We start from the raw sequence: 19,573 nt of genomic DNA, 5'->3' as shown, positions 1-19,573 counted from the left end.
AAAAGGGATTTTGGAAAGTAGGGTCAAAATGGAGTTTTCCCTTTAGTATTGCCTGTAATCACCAATCAGATTTCAGCACATGTAGTCAATGCTGTGATGGCCATACACACTCACGCCAGCTATACATTTGGCAGGTTCAGCAGGGACCAGACAAATTTCAATCCATATACGGGCAGGGTTCTTGCTTTGATTTCGATCCCCCAATCGACTTCTGTACAACCGCCCTGTTGGACTTTTGCTGCTCAATCAGTGTACTCTGATGGTGGGGACGTCTCCCCGCTGTTGGAATAGAAAGGCGCAGCAAGAAGATTGCCCCACCCATTTAAACTCATCTATGGGCCGCCTTAGATATTATTATCTGGTCAATGTTTGATTCAGTCCAAATGATGAATCTACAAACAATCGAATAACCATAACTTCCCTTTTTTAAAAAAAAAATGTATTTCAGGTACTTATATAGCGCCGTCAATTTACACAGCGCTTTACATATACATTGTACGGTCACATCAGTCCCTACCCTCAAGGAGCTTACAACCTAAGGTCCCTAACACACATTCATACATATACTAGGGCCAATTTAGACAGGAGCCAAGTAACTTACCAGCATGTCTTTTTAGAGTGTGGGAGGAAACCGGAGTACCCGGAGGAAACCCACACAGGCACAAGGAGAACATGCAAACTCCAGGCAGGTAGTGTCGTGGTCGGGATTCAAACCAGCGGCCCTTTCTGCTGCTAGGTGAAAGTGCTATCCACTACACCACTGTGCTGCCCCAAGTTTTGAGTGGATTCGTTCAAATGAAGTCAAATAGCCAGGGTGGAAGTTTATTGATCAGTTGTTTGTATTTTTAATCGGTCAGAGTATGAGATTACATGGGGATTAATAATTTACAGTTACAAAAATTACATTTGTATCTTCACTATTGATCAAAATCCACTTCCCTGTGTGGCCTATTGATCAGATGGGTTGTCGATTTATACATCAATTGTTCCTATTGGGAAGACATTAATCGGAAAATAAATTGATGATTTATCGAAGCTTGCCTGGCCACCATTACACTGGGAAAATGACAGTTGGAATCTGGCTGAAACAGAGCCACTTGTCTCTCCTCCACTCGGTTACGGACATAGAACAATGTGTAATAGTTACACTCTAGGTACAGCTGACCAGCCTACACTTTCCCTGGAATCTAAAATTCTTCAATTCTTTCTGGTTTCTTAATGAAGTGTTGAGAACGATTCCTGGGTTTCCTGCTCCTATTCTGATTTTCACACCGACAGAGTCCTGATCTCTCTTGGGATTTCTCATACCTCAGAATTTGGCACGGCAGAGCTGGTCTCTTAATGCCAGCTGTTGGTGCCTGTATTTCATCCAGGATCTCTCTGCATTCCTGAAAAGTGTTAAAGAAGAACTCCGACTTAAAATAGTTTCCAATGGCAGAGCCGTTTAGATCCCTACTGTAGAAATGTTGTATCCCGGAGGCTGGGTGGGCTTCTAATCACCGGATTTACTGAACCTGATAACTGGACTATTTCTGTGTCTTTGCCACGGCTGACTGCTATTATTTACAGAGGAGGAGGATTGGCTACTTAAAGCAAAAAGGGTATATTTATTTTGGTTTTTATTATGTACTTAAGTACCCATTCTATACAAAAATGAGATAGAGTATTACTAAAGGCAAATCCTTTTTCTTTTGGTGATTGAAGAAGGATTAGAACAACTGTCTCCCTTTTCTATTGCTATTTGCGTTTCTGTTGAGGAGATTGACCCTCTATATTTGTCCTGTTTCCCATCATCATTGATAATGAAAGTAAAAAAAAATCACAAATTTATATATATATATATATATATATATATATATATATATATATATATATATATATATATATATATATATATATAAAAACCTCCATATACACGATCAATCCAACCAAAAGAAGCAAAACATATACACCAATAAAGCATGATCAAAGTCATTATAGATGCAAACTTTTGGGACCTCTTCTTTAGGCTTTGTACAATTCTTGTTATACAATCTTGTGCAAAAGAAAATTGCACAAACCAACTCCTAAATTCCGTTTTAAGATCCTTTTAGATTCAGGCAGAGCTCCAATCAGCGGGGGTGAGAGTGGGGTAGAGCTCTAATTTAATAAGTGGGGGTGAACACAGGCCCACGCACCTGGTGAAAGGGACCCGAGCATGCTTTAATTGCAGCCTATTGTTTGAGGATCTTCGCTGGGTGTGAAACTGCTGAATTACAGGCCCATTCATACAGAGGTCACACTGGAAGACCCGACCATCCTATGATTAACAGGGCTACTGCTATTCAGATGCAGCCAGCCAGAAAGAATAGGAGCTTGGCATGGGAGAGGGACAGGCCTGAATAGATTGAACGATGGGGCTGTAGCCTCTTATTGTCCCGTCAACAATATGGATTCAAATGTCCAATGGCAGGGTGGACTGGGCCCAAAAGAAACAATTGTACATCATTGCTAGGAGGAGAGCTGCGTGTATCGTATTGGAATTAGGATAGAAATGACAATACATAGCATTCCATCACTACATTGAGAAGGGATTACAAGGGCCTGGGTTATGCTGAACTGAACATTTTGGGGTGCAACTCCTGGAGCTGTGATATATTTGAAGGCTATCCTTTGTAAATGTGGAAAGAATTGGCATTTTTTCTTTAGTATGAAAGTTGCCGGTGGTGACGCTGTTGCTGTACTTATCCTTGGTGATTTCATCTAAAGACAAGTTATTTGGGTCTGTTGCAAGTTTTTGACGTAGTCACTGGGCGCCAATACCTCATTGCAGTACATTTTCATTGTGATTGTGTATTTGCTACTTTTATTACTGCAGTTGTGTTGTTTTTGATGTGATAATTCACATGAGGTTAGTGATGGGGATTAGTTTAACGTTTATGTTTAGGAGTTAGGTTGAAGCTGAGTTTGGTTTAGGTGTTGGGCCAAGGTTTAGGGCAGTGTTTCTCAACCAGGGTGCAATGGAACCCTGGGGTTCCTCCAGATGTTGTTAGGGGTTCCATGAGCAATTTCTGCCTCTCAGATAAGTTCCCACTGACACCATTGATTTTTAAGCTATCTGTAAGGGGGCAGTTCTTCCCAATGACCATACCACTAATGTATAATGAGTTGTAGATATAGTCATTTTAAGCAGGGGTTCCCTGAGACTGGTAAATTATTTCAAGAGTTCCTCTGTTTTGAAAAGGTGGAGAAAGGCTGGTTTAGGGTTTAGTTTAGAAATTAGGGCTAAGTTTAACTGAAGTCAATACATCCTCTGTTTGTCTTGGTGACCATTGCCAACAGCACAGAAAGTGATGGGAAATCCAGATTTTAGTTTTTCTGGTTATTATCAGAACAGAAATAGAAGGAAATTCCTCCAGTTCTGAAGACAACTCGAGAAATTTCTTACATCCTGTTACGTCTTCCAGAAAAAGACAGCAAAAAAAAAATGTCAGGGGTCTTAAACTCAAAAATAAGTATGTTGTAGGTGCTGGATTCGACTTTTCAGTAATCCATGGTTAAAGAAAGTCAATAAAATTGAAATGGGGCACAGTGGTTCATCTGAGGCCCTTCTCAGCAAAAACCATTATGAACTAACACCTCCATTTAAAACATATTGGACACTTCGGAGTTGATTTTCTAAAACTGGAAGGTGTAAAATCTGGTGTAGCTATGTATAGAAACCAATCAGCTTCCAGGTTTTATTGTCAAAGCTTAATTGAACAAGCTGAAGTTTAAAAGCTGATTGGCTACCATGCACAGTTGGACCAGATTCTGAGTGCTCCAGTTTTAGTAAATCAACCCCTTAGATCTTTGATCACTGTCACTCCCTTTAGACTTTTCATAAAAGAGTTTTTAAAGTGACCTTGGCAAAAAATGGAAAAAAAGAAAACAAAAACAGCCACCACATCGGAGCCCTGGTAAGCTGCAGTATATACATTTTTGTACTTGGGTTTAGACTTCAAATACACTTTACATTTACTTATACATTTTCGGTGTTACGATACAATAATTGTCTGAAGTATTGTTGTTGGTACCTGTGTTGTAATTGCACAATGTACTAAAATGAAATTAGAAACAAAAACTTTAAGTATTCGCCTTCCTTCATCATCGACAGGAGGGTTCTTATCTGTCTGATCACATGCAAAACACCTATGGTCATAATATAGGGGCAGCACAGTCGGTAAGTGGTTAGCGCTACCACCTGTCAGCACTAGGGCTGTCAATTTGAATCCCAACCACGGCACTACCTGCACAGAGTTTGCATGTTCTCCCTGTGCCTGCGTGGGTTTCCTCCAGGTGCTCTGGTTTCCTCCAACACTCCAAAGATATGTTGGTAGGTTAATTGGATCCTGTCTAAAAAAAGAAATGGCCTTAGTATTTGTATGGCATGAATGTGGATTAGGGACCTTAGATTGTAAGCTCCTTGAGGGCAGGGACTATGAATGTACTATATATATATATATATATATATATATATATATATATATATATAGCAATGTGTAAATTGTCAGCGCTATATAAATACCTGTATAAAAGAAAGAAAGAAAGCCCCTAATGAAAAATGTAGACAAGGCTGACGTATTCCGCTTCCACACAGTCCTGAACTTCCCAGAAATCTCCTCTTTGTCCTCTCCACCCACACCTTCTCCTTATACATAAAATGAATGAGCCAGGCCTGAAAAAGTGATTGTATGCTGTCTTTTGTTTCCTCTCCAGGGAACTGGACCATAACGAGATCTCGGGCACAATAGAAGATACCAATGGGGCCTTTATAGGCTTGGAGAGCCTGAACAAGCTGTGAGTACTTCACTTTCTCAGCTCCTTCTCTGTTCCTCATAGTGTGACAGGTCTCCCCCCTCCTCCCTGTACAACTTTTTATTCTTCCAGAACCAATAAGGGTGTCCTTTCACACAACCTCTATCCCCCCAGTGCTGGAATGATGGTTTTTTTTGTGCAGATAATAATTAGGGCAGGTAGTTGATGAAAGAGCTACAGAGCTGGTGGTCCTCATTTACATAGCCACTCTTTTTAAATGATTATTTTAGGTTTATAGATGAAGTCGGTTTATGTTTAGTTCTAAAAAAATTTATAAAGCAAGTTTTATTTTTGTTTCCCTTCTACGATGTTCAAAGATAGCTCCAAAAAAAGGAAGACCACTTACTCAGCATTTTGTTTCTCAAAAATCAGGTCACGTGTACCAATTTTTAGTAAGCAGTGCATGGGTATGGCTTCTTCAGTTTACGCAGGAGCTATTGGTACACACCAAGGCATATAGAGAGTTTCAAGTTTCAGAACTGCTAATGGGGTTGGTGTAATTTGGGCATGACCAAGTTTGTGGACACCTGACCATAACACCTATATGAGCTTGTTGGACATCAAATTCCAATATCATGGACATTAATATGGAGTTGACCAATTCCCCCTTTGTGGTTATAACAGCCTCTACTCTTCTTGGAAGGCTTTGCTCAAGATTTTGGAGGGTTTATTTGGGAATTTGTGCCAATTCCACCAACTGGCCTGTGTGGCCAGTTGTGGATGTTAGGATGAGAAGACCTAGTTTGCTACTAATTTATGAGGTCTGGGCTCTGTGTAGGTCTCTTGAGTTTCTCCAAACCAAACTTGTCCAAAATGGCATCTCTAAATGGCCATAATGGATACTTCCAGAGCATCTATAGGGGTGCCTTTTTACTGTCAACATTTTGGAAAGCTTACTTATTGCAGAGCATCTAAAGTCAGTCTTTTGTTTTTGAATAGAGTGGTGGAGGATTTGCACCCTTCAGTTGTCACCGGGACAGGCATAAAAACATGATCCAGGGACAACTGTCCAAAAAAGTCATTTCCCTCGCTTTAAATAGACTTCTTATCCCTTTCTGTTGCATGTATAAAACAGGAAGTAAAGCGAAATCTCTCCAGTGGGATACAAGTGGCAAAACAACCTGATATGGATTTCATCCATTATGTAAAATCAAAATATTTTGGCTTTATGCCGCGTACACACGAGCGGACTTTACGGCAGACTTTGCCCAGCGGACGGGATTTCGTCTGACAATTCGATCGTGTGTGGGCTCCAGCGGACTTTGTTTTCTCAAAAGTTGGACGGACTTACATTTGAAACATGTTTCAAATCTATCCGACGGACTCGAGTCCGGTCGAAAAGTCCGCTCGTCTGTATGCTAGTTCGACGGACAAAAAGCCACGCTAGGGCAGCTATTGGCTACTGGCTATGAACTTCCTTATTTTAGTCCGGTCGTACGTCATCACGTACGAATTCGATGGACTTTGGTGGATTGTGTGTAGGCAAGTCCGTTCATTCAGAAAGTCCGTCGTAAAGTCCGTCGAAAAGTCCGCCGGGCAAAGTCTGCCATAAAGTCCGCTCGTGTGTACGCGGCATTAGTATATACCTTAAAGCTGAACTCCAACTTTACCTTCAGTCTTGTACAGGCTCTTCTTCAGTACTAAAATTACTCAGATTTCACTGCACACTGTGAGCTTTTTACGGTGTGCATTAGGAGCTGCAGGAAGTCAGATAGAGCCGCCTCATTTTTTTGCCAGGAGGACATCTAGCATCATCTAACCCATTGGTGCTCAACCTGTGGCCTCCAGGTGTTGCGGAACTACAAGTACCATGAGGCATTGCAAGCCGCTTACATTTACAAGCAGAAACATGATGGAACTTGTAGTTTTTCAAAAGCTGGAGGGCCACGGGTTGAGCACCCATGAATTCTAACCTTTTCCTCCCCAGCATTACTGTCCCTAGTCTGCTCCTTTCATTCATTGGATTTCAGTTTTTTAAATTTAATGAATGAAAGGCTCAGCATTACATGTGGGCATTACCTAGGGTGGTCTGCATGTAAAATGCAGTCTGCTTAGGATTTTCCAATCCTCCTGACTGATACCCACCCATCAAAGCATTTTAAATATTTTCAGAACTCCTCCCAACAGCCTGTATCAAGGCTTAGGGCTCTCGAGAAGTACTGAGACAGGGTGCTGTGATGTTTCAAGAAGCTATGTACAGCACCCTGCTGGCCCTTCCCAGCAGCTATGATCTGCCTGCATTGCATAGAGGAGCACAGAGATCCAATCCTATACATAAGCAAATAAAACTTTAGCTTTAAATAATGTCATTTCCCAGAGGATGCAGCATCAGGTGCAGGAAATTAATAAATAGTAAACTAGCAACAAGGCTGTTGTAGAACAAGGCCACTCAATGGCTGCTTTCTTCTCAGGAGAGATTATGGGCGATTTGGTCTTGTCATCGCTATTCAATTGCCTTAAAGATAAAGAGATCTCATTTCAGCCAGAGAAAGGGAGAAAAGACCTAATCTGTGTACTTCACGTTTAAAACGTTGTAAACCGGACACTCAATCTGTCTCACACCAACTAATGCCCCTTTTTTTTTTCTTTCCCTTTTTTTTTGTTTTCCCTCCCTCTTTACCCCCTTTTGTTTGTCTGACCCTTGATGTTTGGAAACTGCAGTTCTCTGTTTGGAAACAAGATCAAGTCGGTGGCCAGAAACGCGTTCTCAGGCTTGGGGGCTCTGGAGCACCTGTGAGTATCCCATCATGCTTTGCCGGTTTTATAGCGGGCTGCCAAAAGTAGCTGCTTGAGAGGTCTGCAAGCAATTTAATAGCGTCTTTGTAAGATGAGAAGGCCGTCCATTTGAGCAGCCCAGCTGCTTCCTTTTCATTATAAGTCAGCTTCAACTTTGGCCTCTCGTTGTGCCAGGAAAAGGAGTTGCAGAACATATGGCAGATTTGGGTGCATTTTTATTTTGTGTCGGCTATGAGAACAGAGGCCGGCTGACAAATTCTCTCCGCTTTTACTGCTTCTCCCAAGGAGTTCTTGTCTGTGGACGCTTGCAGAATTCGTAGGGTAGGACTCTGGTGTGAACAAAGTTTTGTTTCTTTATTTTCCAGTTGGCTGATCTCCAGATATGATCTGTTGACAACTTTAAATCAGTTTAAAGTTATGCAAATAAGCTGATATGCTCAGAATAATTTAGGATTTTTTTGGATGGGGTGGGAGATGGGGGCTCTATGTGCCTGTCTCAAGCCTTGCATCATCATGATTGACGTGTGATGGGCATGGAGGAAAATTCCTGTTGGCTCATGGGAGATTAACCACTTAAGGAAAAATAAAAGTTAAAAATAATTTTCATTTTTTGCTAGAAATTACTTGTAACCCCCAAACATTATATATATTTTGTTCTAACACCCTAGAGAATAAAATGGCAGTCGTTGCCATACTTTGTCACACCGTATTTGCACAGCGGTCTTACAAGCACACTTTTTGAATAAAAACATAAGAAAACAGTTAGCCCCATTTTTTTTTTATATTGTGAAAGATGATGTACGCCGAGTAAATTGATACCCAACATGTCACGCTTCAAAATTGCGCCCACTCGTGGAATGGTGACAAACTTTTACCCTTAAAAAATCTCCATAGACCTTGTTTAAAAAATTCTACAGGTTGCATGTTTTGTGTTACAGAGGAGGTCTAGGGCTAGAATTATTGCTCTTGCTCTACCGATGGCCGTGATACCTCACGTGTGGTTTGAACACTGTTTTCATATGCGATCACTACTTACATATGCGTTCGCTTCTGCACCCGAGCTCAGCGGGACGGGGCGCGTTAAAAAACGGGGCACTTTTTTTATTATGTAGTTTACTTTTTTTTTTTTTTTTACACTGTTCTTTAAAAAAAAAATTGTGTCACTTTTATTCCTGTTACAAGGAATGTAAACATCCCTTGTAATAGAAAAAAAAGCATGACAGGACCTCTTAAATATGAGATCTGGGGTCAAAAAAATGTCGTTTGAAAAAAAAAAAAAAAGTCCCTTTAAGAGCTCTGGGTGGAAGTGACGTCTTGACGTGGCTTCCACCCTGCAATGGTATGGAACCGGGTGGGGGCCATTTTCCCCTCACTCAGCTCAATGCCAAGCAGGGGACAGGATCCAGTCGCCTCCGCTGCTACTGGCGGCTCCGGTAAGCGGCGGAGGGCACCGGAGCATGGCGGGAGGGGGCCCCTCTTCCGCCACCGATAAAAGTGATCTTGCGGCGAATCCGCTGCTGAGACCACTTTTATCTTTAAGTGGACCGCCCACTGAAGAGGTGGATACCGGGGTTATGGCAGCTAGCTGCTGCCATAACAACGATATTCCACTTCAAAGAGACACCGTATAATGACGGCAGGCAGTCCGTAAGTGGTTAACCTTCTTTTTTTTTTTTTTTGTTCTGGTTCAGTACTGCTTTGCTGTGACATGCTCAGCAACAAGAGTAGGACCAGTCCTATACACATTCAGTCCCGATTCACACTATTCTGTATACCTGTTTTGGGTCAGTGAGTTAGAAAGTATTTAAAGTGGTTGTAAACCTCTGAAATGAAAAATGAATCCTTCATACTGCGAGTACTTGCCTCAACCCAAAGCACCTAGTGTGAATACTGCCTGCTCTCTCTTCCCTCTGTTATCTGCACGAGTCACTTTTGATGCTGACCCAGGCAATCTGGGTATGGCCCCGCTCCGCCTACAGCACACAGCGGGTGATTGACAGCCTCAGCTGTGCATGTTTCCCTATCAGACACTGTAGAGGGGGGTGTGTTCTTTCCCTCCACTCAGGTCTCAGATTACACTCAGCTCACCAAATTCCCATTCCCTTCTTTCTGAAGCTAGGAAATGCTATGTAAACTGTGCACCTTGAATGAGAGAGGGCTGTGGGTAGAACTTATGTAGGAGGATTTGTTTCATCTCTGTGTATCACCTGAAGCTGGTTACTTCACTGGGTATAGGAGATCATCAATAGTAACCCTCATATTTCTCCAATGACAGGTTTACGTTGAGTAAACCACAAGGGAAAAAAAGTAGGCTGAAATTTTTCATATTTTGTTCTCCTCGAAAATAATACAAAGAATTGTATTAGCCACTGTGGGCAGCAACATTACTTTTGTTCCTTTTTCTTTTGTGTTAATGTTCTCTTTACAGGGCTACAGTTACTTTTCTGAAATTAAATCAGTGTGTTCAGCATAGAAAAAAATTAGTAGTTTTATTTTCTCTGAGCAGATTGATAGAATAAAACCTGCTTATAGGCCTTAAACTTTCTTGAATTGGTGAGCAGCTGACTTGGCCGGAGTGAAGGAATGTTCTTCCCCCAGGATTTTTAATGCTCGCAGCGCTGATTCAGTGTTCACTTCCTTTTTAAATTAAACATAGCCTGGACAGTATATCCTCAACCTGACAAGGTTTACTGCAATTGACTTTATCCTATTATTTTTTTATCCCCCCCCCCCCTTTTATTTTTTCATAACAAAACCTCTGGAACGTCTTTTATACATATTGTTTGTTGGCCGCAGGTACATAATAAACTGATTTGGAATTTGCCAGTTCTTCCTTTAACACTGCCCCCCCCAACTAAATACTTTTCTTGATTTCCTGGCAGAAACCTTGGTGGGAATGCCATGCGGTCAGTCCAAGCCGAGGCGTTTGGAGAGATGAAAATGCTGAGAGAGCTGTAAGTGCTTGCATTGAAGTGACATGGGTGAAGGTGCTATTGTTAATGGAGAGTGTTCGTTGCGGTGTCGGTGGAAGGACGGGAGGGGGTGGGGGTGTAAAATATAAATCTTTGCTGTCTCGCTGTGAAGATCCAGAACGGTCAGTTTCCTCTGGCAAGCACTTGCTTCTGCTGGTTGGAAATTTGCTGGAAGTTTGGATCCATCTAAGTAATTGTAACTATTTATAGGATATAGCTACAGTACATTTAAAATACATTAAAAGTTTTATCAAACCCACCAAACCAAACCACTTTTTTAAATATAAACCTAATGCTCCCTTTCTTTTTCCCTGTGCATTGAAAGCTGATATCTCAGGCCCAGGGCCAACAGATAAACAGAACAGCCTTGAGGGTACATACCTGCTTGATACAATGGGGAGATTTACTAAAACTGGTGTACAGTCAGCTTCCAGGTTTTATTGACAAAGCTTAATTGAATAAGCTGAAGTTAGAAGCTGATTGGTTACTATGCACAGCTGCACCAGATTCTGTGTTTTAGTACATCCCATAGCCATAGATAATGATTTGTGTAGTTTACTGCACTCATGAAATCACAAGAGAAACAGATCGTAAACTGCTGTAGGCAGGCAATATTGCACAGATGTAAACTCCCATTTCTCATGCAATTATATATTACTGACTTTTATATAGCCCTGACCAATTAGGCAAGGCTTTGCATATTGTCCATTCACATTAGTCCCTGCCTTCAAGGACCATACAATGTAGGTCCTTATCTTGCATGCATACCAGGACCAGTTTGTACAGGAGCCAATTGAACTACCAGCGTGTCTTCGGAGTGTAGGAGAAAACTGGAGAACCCAGAGAAAAACCATGAGAAGAATAAGCAAACTCTATGAGGTTGATTTACTAAAGGTAGAGAGTGCAAAAGGTGGTCCAGCTTTGAATAGAGACCAGACCGCTTCCAGGTTTTTTTGTCAAAGCTTAATTGACTAAGATGATGTTAGAATCTGATTGGCTACCATGCAAGGCTGCATCATATTTTGCACTCTCCAGTTTTAGTAAATCATCCCCTATATGTCTACTGTACCAGCTGGGATCAGAACCCAGCAATTGCTGCAAGGTAGAGGTCCTACCTACTAAGCAATTCTGTTGCCCTCCAGGGAGGTAATAAAGAAAAGTAGAATGCCCATCTGTGGGGAATCTCTGATGCCCTCATATGGCATGAGGCATACTTCTCTGATCTCTGTACAAAGCAGACAGTTGACAACGTAAATGTAAACAAAGCAAAGTCTACAGTGGCTTGGGTCTGTGACATGGATCTAAAATCTAAAGAAAAGGGAGAGGGAAAAGGCTCTATCCATGACTCTTCTTAGGGCACCAAATATAAACTATATTCTCTATAGGGCATAGAGTTGTCCTCTTCCTAGTCAGAGGAACCCTCAGCAGGCTGACCTCTGCAGTAGAGTGTCATCTGAATTTTGTCTGCCATGTTTTTCCATGTTTAAAGTCATGGAGGAGGTGAACATTTCATATGTGCAGCATTGACATCACCGTTGGAGCTCTGGTTCCCACCATTCTCCTCTTCTAACAGACAAATGGGGCAGGTATATGAGGGGTGTAGTAGGAACTTGCCAGGCCATCCATGAACACTTATGGAAGACCTGGAAAGTGAAAAGGATACAAGGGCGCTATTATACATATGAGCATACACACTTTGTTCAAGTAATGATTACACATTTTTACAGGTTTGGTCTATTGGAATTGTCATTTGTATCAATTATATGTGTGTCTCTGTTCAGGTACATTAACAGCGAGAGCTTCTTATGTGACTGTTATCTCAAGTGGCTTCCTGTGTGGTTGGCAAGTAAGAAGCTACAGTCCAATGCAAAGGCCGTTTGTGCCCATCCAGAGTCCTTACAGGGCAAAAGCATTTTCAGCGTCCCGGCAACGAATTTTGTGTGTGGTAAGATCCGATTTTGTTTTCTTACTTTGGAAACCGATGGCACAAAAAGCCTAGACCGTGAATTGTTTAATACTTGTTTATATCAGTTTCATTTAAGATAAATCTGGGAAGCCGAATGTTTTGTCAGGCTCGCCAAGAGAAATAACGACACAAGATGAGGCAGATCGGTTCACCAAAGAAAGCTTTTAAAATATGTTAGCTACGTAAATACCAGTATACCTTAAAATGAACGTGCATTTCAAAGCAAGAGGTTGGCATAACTCCATCCTCCTGCCGAATACTCACCTCTTCTGCGCTCCCCCAGCTCTCCCATTGGATGCCTAGAATGTAGAAAAAGGTCTGGTTCTTCAGTTATTGGCAGATTGTGATTAACTCCCCACGTTACAGCGATGGGTACATGAACTGCCAATCACCAGGTTAAGTCTTGTAGCAGAAAAGCAAGGAGGACAGTCATTAACCCTGTGTATGTTTTTGACTGAAGTGACTTTGGGATTGTTCTTTTCACTCCCAACAGGTGAATGGAGCAGCACAAGAGCAAAGAAAAGTAAATCTGTTGCTCTACCTTGCATGAGCAAAGCACATGTTCACTTTAAACAGTCTATCCCATACAACCACTGCTGCTGCTAGTCACTCTCGACAAACCTTTGTCAGTAGAAAGGCTATGATCGGAGTTGAAAATGTTTAACCGATAGTTTATTGCTGCCCTAAGATGTTAATGAAGACTTTAATGCTCACAACTTCAAGTATGCATACTTGCAAGTTAAAAAGTCAATCCACCCAGAATGTTGTTTCAGCTATACATAACGTCTACGTCATAACGTAGAGTCAACTTATGGTGCTTAGGTACCCCAACTGCCATAGTTCCTAGCATGTTTGTGTGGGCATGGAAGGATATCAATTAATCAGTTGTATACACCGATGTTTCTCAACCAAGGTTCCTCCAGGGGTTGCTAGGTGTTCTTGAGCAATGGTGGATCGTTCACCCAGCCATCAATGCAAGGGGTCTACACCACAATTTTTGCTATCTACCGTTCTTTTCTACAATTATCGTTCATTTCAAAATTATTCCTAAAATTATTTCTTGTAGAGGGTTGGCAACACAATTATCTGCCCTAGGTGTCTAATATGCTAGGTACACCACAATACTTATTCCTTTATTTAAAACTTTTTTCAACTTTTTGATCTCGCAAACATACCATGAACTGCCGTTACACTCATTTATAGCAGGTGTTCCCTGAGAACTCAGGGGTAAAAAAAAAGGTTAAGAAAGGCTGGTATACACATAGGAAAATCTCAGTGAACTACAACGGGAGTTTATCACCCCCAGGGTTGTCTTAAACAGCCAGATACTTGTCTGAACATTTTATCAGATAAGTTGTGTGCAAATGCTGAATTGTAGACAAGCGTGCCTTACTCAACCAAGAATTGTACTAGTCATCAGTGTAGCATTTTGATACTTTTTTAATGCCAATAAATTTATTATGTATTATATCTTGCGTAGTTTCAAGTTTTGTTTTTTTTTTGTTTGTTTGTTTTTTTAAGATCAGTAGCTCTCTGCTTGATAAAAATGTGAAAAAAAAATAGCTTGCCTAAATTTTAGGAAAGAATTTTAGTGAGTTGGACTTACACTAAATAAAGTGGTGGACAGAGGAAAAAAAAAAAATTACCAAACCAAAATAGCCCACCCTTGATTCGTGACTGGAAATGCATAGAAGACATCAGACCCCCCTAAGGACACATATGTGCCTCACATGTGCTGATTGTCGCTCACACCCAAATCCAAGAATTTCACCCCTTTGAGGTCCAGCTGGCTTGCAGCGCTGGACAGCTGAAAACACAATTAATCCCCCACAGATTGAAACTACAAACAAAAGGTTTAATTAAAACAAGGTACACAGAGATCAACCTTCATTATATCTGTTATTGTTGTAGAAAGGTACATGGATTGGAACGTTTTGCGTTGCTTATTTTGTTTACTAATTTGTGCATTCCAAGAGAGGAATGAAATAGAGATTCGTCGTTTGTGCTATAAATTCTCCATATGTGGAGGGGATCCATTGTCAGGAGTATTGGGAGGAGGTTGATTACATAAACATTTTTTTTTTTTTTTAACTTTATTTTATTTATTTATTTTTTTAACATGAAGTGAGCTTTGGATTTCATTGTATTACAGAACAAATATCAAGGATAGGTTGTAGAAAGCGTGACAACTTCAGCAGCTGTCATTCAACATCTCATAATAATACTGTGATTCCAGAATTAAATGTAATCTCCTCACAGCAACCATATACATATTGAGTAGACCTTAATAAGAATGTAGAGTGTTCTTATCTTATCTTATGGTGGCCCATCCATAAGGGGCGCAGGATTCCAGTGGGGTTTTTTTTTTGGAAGCACATGATTAGAGCCTGGGGCTCTAATAGGCTTCAAAAAGGGTGGGCTCGGGCGGGTCCCCAAAAAATGGGCCCCCAAAAAATGGAGCACCAGCTGCCACTGGTTGTTATTCATGTTTTTTATGTTCAGGGCTAAAGAAGTTATATATATATTTTTTTTTCTAGTATTTTTAATATAACTATTACATATAAAATTTCATACCAATATTTTCATTCTGCAGACAGAGCTGTAGGCTCTTTTTCACTTTTCCTGACTATTCTTAGATGCTGTGTTAGGATAAAAAAAAACTGGAAGCAGGGGAGTTTAATGGCTTAAGCTAAAACTTTCATACATAACTAAATTAGTTTTTTCTCCCTGTCTCTTGTTCAGATGGGACTGTAGTTTAAAGCGGAGTTCTATTCCACCCAAAAGTGAAACTTCTGCTTGTTTGTCTCTTCCCCTCCGGTGCTACATTTGGCACCTTTCAGGGGGGAATGAAGACCTGGTTTTGACAGGTACCCATCCCCACTTCCGGGAGGCGGGGCAGCGGCTGAAGCAAAAAGGAAGTTCTGGACAGCCGCACTCCGGAATATAGTCTTTATTGTAAAAAATCCAAAAATACTATGGTAGCTATGATTAATCACTGTTAAGTGTGAAACGCGTCAGTCGTTTGTCCCATTTTCTGCTGTGGCTTGTATTTTTGGATATTTTACAATAAAGGCTTTATTCCAGAGTGCGGCGGTCCAGAACTTCCTTTGCTACATGTTTAGCCTGCACCTGATATTCCAGTTTTGAGGAGAGTCTTGTATCCGTATATCCACCTGAAGCGGTGATCCCTTCCCCTCCCTCTTCTGTTCCTAGATGGGGCAGCGGCGTCATCTCTCAGGAAGTTGGGCCCCCTCCTCCTTCCTCCTTCGCCGCCAGGCCAATTTGAAAGCGCAGTGCGCTTTACGCATGCGCAGTAGGGAACTGGCTGTGAAGCCGCAAGGCTTCAATGCCGGGTACCCTTACCGGCAATGGCTGCACCCAACAGCCGATCCGAAGATCAGCTGAAGTGCCGACATTGTGGGCTTCCTGGACAGGTACGTTTCCTAATATTAAAAGTCAGCAGCTGCAGTATTTGTAGCTGCTGACTTTTAATTTTTCGTGGGGTGAGCGGACTTCCTCTCTAGAGAAAAAGAGTCTGAAGGCAAATCGCTTAAGTTGTGCTTTCTCTGTAGAGAACCAATAATGCTGTGTGAATTCCTGTCTATTCTTAGATGTTCTGAGGTAAAAAAAAAAAAAAAATTGTTAGCAGAGCTCAATAGCTTAAGCTAAAATTTACATACACAACTGAATGAATCAGAAAAGTCTGCTCCCCCTGTCTCTTGTTCAGATGGGACTGTAGTTTAAAATGGAACTATCTGCAAATCGATTATTTTTAATCCTCATGCTGCTAGCATTGGTAAATAGGAAAGTATTTCATATTTACTTGTTTTAAACTTTTTTTTTTTTTACATTTCTTTAGTTACTTTCTTACGTCTTGTCTATTCAAATTATGTCATACATCCCAGGAGTTTTCAGGAGGGGAGGAGAGGAGGAGGGCTTTTCTTAGCTAAGCACACTCTCCTGCATGCATGCTTGAGCTAAGGGCAAATGGATTCCAGGAAGTAAATTCTACATGAATCATTTGCCCTTACTCAAGATGGTCACGTCTAGAAATGCTAGGGGGTGTTTTTCAAAGTGATTTCTCAACAAAATAAAGCATGGAGACATGGTTGGATAAGGGAGTTTGCTTTAAATATTAAAAATAAAATAGTGTTTTTGGTTTGTGGTGCTCAAATACAGTGAAAATCTGCTTAAGTCAGAGAGAGAGAGTCTGAAGGCAAACAGCTTAAGCTGTGTTTTCTCTGTAGAAAACCAATAACGCTGTGTGGAAAGGCTAATTAATGAATTGGTAGACACTATGTTGAAAACAAGCAAGGATCATTCTGCAGATTCCATCTACCTCTTTTCACATTTGTACGTCATGAATAGTTTCAGCATGAGAAGCTACTTTGTCACACATTGCAGGCCAATAGACCAGAAACTCCAGCCTGTTTTATAAGCTCTGCATAGAGACATCACAAGTTGCAATCAGCAATGTGCAGTGGGTAGGGCTAGGTCAGAATATAACACAAATAGGTCTTAATTCACAAAGCGAGCACACAAGCGTAAGGATCCTTATTTTAAAAAGTGAGTTATTTTCACCTATTGGATTTAAAAATTGCAGTCACATACTTATCCTTTTTGTGATTTAAACCTGCAGTATTTTTATATAATGCACAAACTTTTCCAAGCTTTGTGAACAATGTAAACTGACTTTTGTGATTGGTCATGTTGAAGAAGCAGTCAATGAGTTTACTAAGGTGAATAATACAAATGGCTGCAATCTGGTTTCTTATGTCTTTGCTACACAACACCAGGTCATGAATGGTTATACAAGTATCGTCTACTATCTTTTGCCTTTTTTTAGATGATCTGCCTAAACCACACATTATGCTGCAGCCAGAGAAGACTATGGCAGTGGTTGGAAAAGACATCCGCTTCTCCTGTTCAGCTGCCAGTAGCAGCAGTTCACCGATGACATTTGTGTGGAAGAAAGACAATGAAATCTTGCACAACGCAGAGATAGAAAACTTTGCCAACATCAGGGAGAAGGGTGGAGATGTGATGGTCTACACCACCATTCTGCACTTGCGTAATGTCACTTTTGAGCACGAGGGCCAGTTCCAGTGCATCATCACCAACCACTTTGGTTCCACGTACTCAAATAAAGCTGGACTGGTTGTAAATGGTGAGCAAATTTGATGGTTCTACAATGTTGAAATAGATCTCCAGCTACAATGTATTGGTTAAGAATGGTTAAAATCCTTGTCAGATTTTTGTTGCTATCCAAAGAAAAGATCCGTGTCACTCTAAACCATGACCCAGTGTCTTCCAATTTGTGGGTTCCAGTTGCCTCTCTAGACTCTGCCCCACTCCTGTTCTTGGTTAAACAAAGATGAACAAGAATGCACTTCGTGCAATCCAGCTTCTCAAACTAGCTTTATTGATCCAGAAAGACCATGCAAACCCAGCCTAGATCCTCCCACTCTATTGCGTTTCCCCCACTTAGTGGCCTTCATTGTAGAGACCCTTTTGATGAAGCTTATTGAGTAGACAAACATATTAGAGTAGAAGGATCCAGGTTACGTTTGCATGGTGTTTCTAGATCTAAAAATTCCATGATGGATTACACATAAGTACAGCCATGTGAATTTTTGAATGCTTAACCCATTTTTCTATTGCTGACAATGTCCCAAACTAAGGGTATCCATCTATCCTCGCCATTTGTCCTGATGAGCATTGTCACCAGGAAAGAAAGTGATGGGACAGCCAAAAGTTTTACAGTTTACTCAGAACAGTTGCTGAAAAGAAATGTTTAAATAGGGACACCTGTTCAAGTGACAACTGTCTATGCAGGACTTCCCCTCACTTGTAAGACATTTCCACTGACTTGTCATGTCTCTTAGTTTACAGAATAATTGTCTTTATTTAATAAGATAGTGAGCCAATATGTGTTAATTTTCTCAAATTTTTCACTGTTTAGAATTTATTACAAATAAAGAGCAATGCGATTGGTTGCAACAGGTAGGGTAATTGAAGTGTGTGAGATTGTAGTAGGGACAGTAAACTGTAAATATATTTATTCTGTGGCTCTTTTTGTCTTCGGTATCTGCACATAACACATTCACTTGATTTTTTTTAAATTTTAGTTCTGCCATCATTTCTCAAAACCCCAAGAGATAACACCATACGGACAGGTACAACTGCCAGGCTGGAATGTGCAGCAGACGGCCACCCCACCCCAGAGATTGCTTGGCAGAAAGACGGCGGCACGGATTTCCCTGCTGCTCGGGAGAGGCGCATGCATGTTATGCCCGAAGATGACGTCTTCTTCATTACAGATGTCAAAATCGAGGATATGGGGGTATACAGTTGTACGGCACAAAATTCTGCCGGATCAGTTTCTGCGAATGCAACACTGACTATACTCAGTAAGTTTTCTGAAAGTTCCAATAATAATAATAATAATTGTCATATCAAAAAATAAAATAAAAATTACTATACCTTTGTAGAGCCAATTAGATTTCAGCTTTTAAAAGGTACCACCCTTTAAAGGTTGCTTTTTTGAAATGGAGGACAATGGATTTTGTGGATCATTGGCTCTTTGCCTGTAGGTTTAGCCAGTGCCTTCATAATAGAAAGAAAATGATCCATAACCTTTAGATCTCTTTTGTGCACTTTAAGTTTGTTTTTCCAGCACGCTGATAGTTCAAACAGATTAGTACCAATATTGAAATTGTGAGCACATTTACTGATCATTCGCTGATCTTGTCACTTACACGTCAGAAATGAAATTGTATAACTAGGTGTTGTAAATAGCTTTAGACTACTTCATTGTGCAAGAGCTGAATGGCCCCAAGGTGCAAGATAGCAATAACAAATGGTTCCCGTGAGTGGAATTCATAACATATATTACATAGTTCTGATTGTTTGGATTGCATTGTTTGGATACAAGATGGTATTAACCAAAAATTCCCCATGCATTTCCTTTTTCAGAGATGCCATTTTTGGCTCATCCACTAGAAGACCGCATGGTTTCTGCAGGGGCCACGTTGGCATTACAGTGCAAAGCTAATGGCAGCCC

General features: G+C 40.9%; 1 protein-coding gene across 1 annotated transcript in view; it reads left to right on the top strand.

The window, feature by feature from the left end:
• The window catches only part of LRIG1 (leucine rich repeats and immunoglobulin like domains 1), a 128,605-nt gene that overhangs the window by 98,516 nt on the left and 10,516 nt on the right, over positions 1 to 19,573 (top strand). The window contains exons 9-15 of the mRNA XM_073592197.1: positions 4,738 to 4,818; positions 7,498 to 7,569; positions 10,455 to 10,526; positions 12,326 to 12,489; positions 17,357 to 17,677; positions 18,639 to 18,920; positions 19,486 to 19,573. The exon at positions 19,486 to 19,573 is cut by the window's right edge and continues 353 nt beyond it. Coding sequence (XP_073448298.1) covers positions 4,738 to 4,818; positions 7,498 to 7,569; positions 10,455 to 10,526; positions 12,326 to 12,489; positions 17,357 to 17,677; positions 18,639 to 18,920; positions 19,486 to 19,573 — 1,080 coding nt within the window. The remainder of the gene's footprint in view (positions 1 to 4,737; positions 4,819 to 7,497; positions 7,570 to 10,454; positions 10,527 to 12,325; positions 12,490 to 17,356; positions 17,678 to 18,638; positions 18,921 to 19,485) is intronic.

The sequence above is a fragment of the Aquarana catesbeiana genome, linkage group LG07 (genome assembly GCF_042186555.1).
Source record: "Aquarana catesbeiana isolate 2022-GZ linkage group LG07, ASM4218655v1, whole genome shotgun sequence".
NCBI classification, from domain to species: domain Eukaryota; kingdom Metazoa; phylum Chordata; class Amphibia; order Anura; family Ranidae; genus Aquarana; species Aquarana catesbeiana.
Note: the sequence above shows the minus strand (reverse complement) of the source record. Positions and strands in the feature narration are given on the sequence as shown.